We start from the raw sequence: 6,733 nt of genomic DNA on the forward strand, positions 1-6,733 counted from the left end.
CTTAACAACTCAGCTACAGCCCGATGATACTACCCGAACATTTTAGTTTATAAGGTAGATAGCATCATCATGAGCAAGGCGTACCTTTTTGTGTTAAAGGGTGAGCGTCATATACGCAACAAGTGGACTTTTTTGTTGTGAGCAACCAAGTTTTACTTCCTTTTTTATTTTTATTTTTTTGAGAAGAGACACATTACTCACACAACCCCATCTTGTGGAAGGAGAGGAGGGGGCCTCGGCTAGAGTGTTTGCCACTAGCCAAGATGGCGGACGCCGCCGCCCCAGCCCCGTAAGTTTTACTTTTGAGAGGCGAAAATGAAAAGTTGGTGGGCAGCCTTGTCTTGGTACGCCCGGCCAAGTGTGTGACGGGTTTACAATCAAGTGCGACAGATATCTTAGCATTATCGGAACCTGCTGTTGATTCTAACAGTTAAAAGCCATATGGCCGAGGTCTCTAGCCATGGAACTGATGAGCCTGCAAAGCAAGTGGAAGAAGAAGAAGACAATGGCAAGTTGCAAGATGAAGGCTCGCCCATCGTTGCCGAAACCCGTCACAAAAGCGTCTCTGCTGCTGCTACTGCAGCGTCCCCCGCTTCTCATGACGATGAGAAGGGTATCCAGCAAAGCACCACTGTTTTTGTCTTCTGGGCTTATGTTGTAGCCCTCGTCTCGCTGCTCACCCTTTCAGTGGTCATCATCTCCAGCATCTTGCCATCTGATGAGGAGGCAGAGTATTTTGCCATGCCTCCAGATGTGCGGCATCACTCCACCAAGGGAAAGCTCTTGAAGATCGAGCTTGGCGAGGATCGCAGACCCATCAGGGTCTTTGTTAGAGAGGAAGGCCCTGTCCTGAACTCCGAATGTGCGGTGCTTCTGCATGGCTTGGGAGCAAGCTCTTTCACATACCGTCATGTCATCTCCAACTTGGCATCCCGTGGTTTGCACGTCGTTGCGCTTGATTTCCCAGGCGCCGGCCTCTCTGAAAAGCCTGTTGGACATCAATGGGGTTTCCTTTCCAGATTCAGAGAAGTTTACCAAGAGATTTCTGAAAAGGGCTTGTTCTGGAGATTTGAACAGATGTTTGAAACAGGAGCACTTCCTGAGCCCGAGCCCTGGAACAGTGAAAAGGGTCTGCATTATGACGCAGAGGATCTTGCTGAAAGCCTGACTCAAGTAGTAAGCTTGTTGGCTCCATCTCCTGTGCACATTGTGCTCCATGATACAAGCGTGGAGGCGGGTTTAACTTGGGCCATTCGGAATCCATCCTTAGTTCGAAGCATTACTCTCATTGATGCATCCCCTGGCAGTCCAAGCTTTCCTACTGCCCTTTTGGGCTTACCAGGACTTGGCTCCATGGTACTGTGGTCTTCCTTTTTGTATCAGATGCTGCTTCAATTTTGTTGTGTTCAGAGCCTTACACAGGCTGAGGCAGAGTTTCATGCCTTTTTGCTGAGAAATAACAACGGGCGAAGGGCAACTCTGCATACTTGGAAAACAGCAAACACCTCCTTTGATGTGGTCTCGAGCACCAAAGACCTTGGGCATGTACCGTTGCAGGTAGCGTGGTCAAACAGCTCTGGGAAGAGCTGGCAGGAGCTCGGTGAGAGGCTTGTGTCTCGCCTACATGGTGCATTGTATGTAAGCCACCATGGTGGTCGTTGGCCACAGGTAAGACTCTGCAGTTTCATTGCTTATGAACATAGTATTCTAGCCTTCGTCTTCATGGATAAAATGATCTTAAAAATTGATGAACTGAATAGGAAGTTTGAGAGCTGTACCTTGAGAGAGAGAGGGAGTTGGGGGTGGGGTTCCATTATTTGTGAATCAGGGCTTGATGTGTCATGTTGGCAACAATGAACTCTTATTGTTGCTTTTGAAAATATAGGAAGATGCTGCTTCAGAGATTGCTGAAGACATCTATCGCTTCATTGCATCTTTGCCGCAAACAGTGCATTCATTTTCAGATGAACCAGTGCCTCAGCATAAACAAGAAATGCTCGACAATATGTTAAGAGAAGGCGGTAGCGATGGGAGTTCTGGTCACCATGGACAGAACTTTCATACTTGTGATCATGGACATGGGGATCATAATCATGACCATGGACATGGGCATGACAGTCATGATCATGGGCTAGGTTATATGGATAACATGGGTCATGGTTGGATCATGTGAAAATCTATGCAGGTTTGAACGGACTGATGATATTTACAAATGAACTAATTGTTTGGTTGGAAGAGGGTGGAATTTCCACACAAGGCATCTTGTTGCTGACACTGTTTCAAAGGCTTGACTTACATAGCGTTAACTTTCAAAGAGATGTATACAAATGACTTGGCTATACTTGCATATCACAGAGGTTTCCTGACCTGAAGGGCTCTAAGCCTTTCTTAGATGATAACATCAGGTAATTTCAATACCAGCAAGGTTGTTGTGTTCCATTGTCATGGAATAGTGTTTGTCTTTTTAGCCTAAAACTATTTTGGAGTGTACAATAGTTATTATTGGTGAATAGTGTCATGATGAAATGAGAATCATTGCCTTGCATGATATCAATTGCTGGCTACCTAAATAACCGTGTAAGAGGATTCGAGTTCCAATGTGTGAACATTTGTCCGATGCATACACATTAGCCAAGAGTGTGGTCTTGATCGTGCAGTGTGGCCGTGTTTAAAAATTCTCAGTACCACATGCATGGCAAGCTTTTCAATAATTATCAGTATTTGGACAAATAGTTATATTTTTTGTGCCTTAGTTTGTGGAGATATACATCATCATTCAGGGTATGGTTGATCTTATTTACCTCATGGGTTCAGCGTATGAGGGGAATCAAACTCGGGCCCCTTAGGACTAGGCCAATTGCCAATTTTAAAAGACCTCTGTTAAGTATGTGAGATCACTTATGTTCATGCATGGCATGCACCGTTTGTAATTACTTGCTTGCCATCATGCATCCTTGAACCACATTGAGTCTGTTGTCCCCCCATCTTTTGTTGTTGTGCCCTTATTATTGACTTTGTGCTGCCTTCATTATCCTTGTCGTAAATATCTTTTGCATTTAGTTTAATCTTTTGACACTTCATTTATAGTATGCTAAAATCCATGACTTAGAAATTTATCCTCTTGCTATTAAACTACCAGGTTGTTCCATTATGTCTCCTTGATATTGGACTGGCGATGTCTTGTTGGTTTCATGTCTCAATAAAGCAATTCTATCTGAAAATGCATCCAATGTCAAATTATTCGTCATGTTGGATGTTTAAAAAGCACCTCCATCTTGCCTTATATTGGCACATGAAATGCCTCCATGTGTTGTGTGCATCTTAGTGTGGCAAGTTACATGCCATTTTTAATATGTAGACTCATTCTTTGCGCCTACTTCTGGTGGAGCCTACAAAATTATAAGGCATTGATTGTGCCATTTCATTGAGTATCATTGTTGACTTCTTTTGGGTTCAAAGTATCACCTAGCTTTTCCACTTACCTCCTCGAATGAGTAATGACCAACATGATTCAACTCATGAAGTGGGTATCATGCTTTTGCCACATGCTTCTGCAGTTTAGGAAACAACTTTATCAAGTATGCCATGCAATGCAAAGCAACACCAAGATAAATCTTAGACACATGGTTCTAGAGTTCTATATCATGATCCATTCTCACATCGACTTAGTTATAGTCCATTGGTAGCCACACTTCTCTCTCTCATACTTATGGCAGCTACACAAGCATAAGGATAGAGTAGAGAAGAAAGAGCACGACTCAATTGCACAATGGGAAAGTGTGTTACATTATGAGAGAAACTGACTTATATACAAGGCCGTTAGTGTGTTCACACACAATCAAATTGTGACGGAGTATCCAAGGCTCTTAAGTGGCCTATTTCTTATACAATGCTTAATCTCATAATACATACCTAAAGTACATTCATAGGGGATTCATCCTAGCTCGTTACCACACACTCTTGAAGTAGGAATTGACATAAGTATTTTGTCAAACCATTACAGGCATCATCCTAGTTGTAGATTTGGACATTGCCACTTCATACATCTTTTTTGGTGTGTTCGTCTTTGTTATTTTGATGTAGAATATTTGTGGTGGTAATTGTTAATTCCAAAATGGATTAACATTCCTCCCTTTTGGATGTTTGATCGGGTGCTCGTGATCAAGTAAAAAACTTTGTTGTCGAGAGAATCGAGAAGCTTATTGCTGTTCTTGATTTATTTGGAGTTAAATTCTATGGAATTACGACTAGTATGCTCTTACTCTACAGTTTAGGAGGCCTACTAAACTCTAACGGTTGAATGAATTCTCAATGGTCATCATTCCTTCGGAAAAAACAAGGAAGGCTTGTTAGTAGATGAAGAAGAAGTTAGTGATTGGTAGGAGTACTTAAATAAAGTGGGGGCCTTTGCGAGTGATTGCGTTTTTGAAGTTCATTTGACGCAAGCCTCTTACATGGTCTCCTTATTGAGGAAATAACCTTTTAGTTAATTTGTCAAAGGTTGAAAACCTATGTAATATCTTTCAGTAGAACTGGAAAGAGTTACCAGGGAATCCCTACACATGTAACTTGATGGTAGATACCTTGAATCTAGTTGAACTACAATTAAGGAGAGGGAATAGTGAACTGGTGGAGAGAATAATGGAGGAATCTGTGGAGATAGTTTAGGAGCTAATTTGGCTTCTTCTATCCTTGTACTTGCCTATTTAAGAGGCGTCCTAATGATGAACAACTCGTGGGGATTATACATCATTTTGAGCTCTCCATCTAAAGTCTCATTAATCTTGTTCTACATCTATGTTATGTTTTACATTATGACCATGGTGATTATGATCTTTAATCCACCTTAATGCTTTAATCCTCATCATCTTGTCAACACATTATTTAACAATTGGTATCAGAGTTAGCATTATGATTAGTCACCACTAAATCCAATATTAAGCTAAAATTTATGCATAATCACTTTTTTCCTATTTTTAAGGAAAGCCCCTAGTTGTGGAGGAGTCCATTCGTCTTACTCAGTTGACCATTCCTTACAAGACTCGATGGGCATCTTCATCTACAGCAAGCGTAGTAGCAACTCGGCATCAGAAGAGCTTCAAATTTGCATAGAAGCTCCTGATTTTGTCGCCTCTATTTTTTAGCTAACCTTGATTAGTATAGCAATTAAAGATGATTATGTAGCTGCTGTGGGGCATTGGTGGTTCTAACAACTAATCAAGGTGTGGCTAAACACCTTTTGATCATCATTTGAAGAAAGTCCTCTAATTTGAAAGCCACAATCAACCCTCCAAAGTTGGTTATTTTTTACACACAAAATAGTGAGTTAATTTTTAATTAACTCTTATCTCAACACTTATCTTTAAACTTATGTTTGATTCTTGAAGTACAAATCTCAGCTAAAGGAGTTGTTGATCACTCCCTTAGTTGCTCATTACAGCACTTTGGTTCATACTTTGTCCATTTGATACCTCCAACTTTTGTATCACCATATGCATTAAAGTAAGAAGCTCATAAAAATGACTAGTGATGGGGAATCATCAAATGCAAAATATGTCAAGTATGTAAACACTATCCATATGTTAAAAGAAAAAAACTCAAGAAGAAGGTCAATAGAACACCTCAGCCACATTACTACTCATTCAAAAATCTTAGGGTTTTCAGAGCTCTTGTGCAACCATATGCATCTGTATGGAGAAGGAGAGCTCTAGGTATTATTTTTTCCTTTTGTAAAAGGGTAGACACTACCTCGGTTATAAGAGGCAAGACCCCCTTATTTATCATTTGGTTCATCATGGAGTTGATAGATTTGATGGCGAAAGTTTTCACACATGACAAACAAAGGTAAATTTTATTTTAATGAAAAAAGGATTCTAGAACATAGCCAATGGGAGAGAAAAAAAATTAATACAAGAGAGGGAGAAGCCACGTGGATAGCAAAAGATGAAAAAGCTCTCTCTATTATAGCATTGGAACTAAGTGATCACTATATTCACCACATTGATGAAAAAGCTCTCTCAATTATAGCATTGGGGCTAATTGATCATCAGTATATTCACCACATTGATTGAAAAGATACCTCTTTTGAAGCTTGGGAAGAGCTTGAAAAACTCTTTGAAAATAAAGCCAAAAGCTCTAAAATCACTCTGCTTTTGAGCTCAACCTAAAAGTGGGTAAATCTTTACCAACACATTTGAATCACATGAAAAGTCTAATCACTCAAATAACTGGTATTAAAATGAACATTGTGGAAGATGTCAGTATTGCTCTTTTGGTCAAAATCCTGCCTCAGAAAGACTATGGCAACATAGCAACTACTCTAAGAAATCTCCCATCTCCTAAAATGGTTGATATCATTGCCTCCTTATTGGAAGAAGAAATAAAATCAAACAAAAACAAGGGATCTTCAAGCAGGATGAGGCCTACTTCACCAAGAAGACATTTAAAGGGGCTACATCGAAAGCTAGCTCCAAGGCCATATGAAGTGTCACGTTTTTGGCAAACCAGGTCATTTTGAAAAAAGACTGCCATCTCAAAAGGAAAATCTCATCAAATTTGGTAGAAGGAGATGAAGAAGAAGATGACATCGACAAAGTTGAGGTCTCCAATAAGGCCAATCTTGTTTGTGTAAATGATGATTGGGCTTTCTAAGTGTTTTTCTCATGTGAATCTTAACTCATAAAATAAGTCGTAAAATGCTTCCCTTTGACTACTATTTTCGCGACGACAACGA

At 40.3% G+C, this 6,733-nt stretch overlaps 1 protein-coding gene across 1 annotated transcript; it reads left to right on the forward strand.

Annotated features, from left to right (window-relative positions):
- Positions 1-372: 372 nt before the first annotated feature.
- On the forward strand, positions 373-2,570 carry AXR4 (alpha/beta-Hydrolases superfamily protein). The gene is made up of 2 exons (XM_086788132.1): positions 373-1,668; positions 1,886-2,570. The coding sequence occupies exons 1-2, from the start codon at positions 442-444 to the stop codon at positions 2,171-2,173; spliced, it is 1,515 nt and encodes a 504-aa protein (XP_086644258.1). The 5' UTR covers positions 373-441; the 3' UTR covers positions 2,174-2,570.
- Positions 2,571-6,733: the final 4,163 nt, after the last annotated feature.

Source organism: Cibotium barometz, chromosome 52, assembly GCF_041138505.1.
Source record: "Cibotium barometz isolate CiBa-2024 chromosome 52, ASM4113850v1, whole genome shotgun sequence".
Taxonomy (NCBI): Eukaryota; Viridiplantae; Streptophyta; class Polypodiopsida; order Cyatheales; family Cibotiaceae; genus Cibotium; species Cibotium barometz.

What these genes read in the sequence shown, in the direction of transcription:
- AXR4 (XM_086788132.1), top strand. Translation starts at nt 442, where the DNA reads ATGGCCGAGGTCTCTAGCCATGGAACTGATGAGCCTGCAAAGCAAGTG. An exon ending in ATGGTGGTCGTTGGCCACAG is followed by an intron (nt 1,669 to 1,885) that starts GTAAGACTCTGC and finishes TTGAAAATATAG; the next exon opens with GAAGATGCTGCTTCAGAGAT.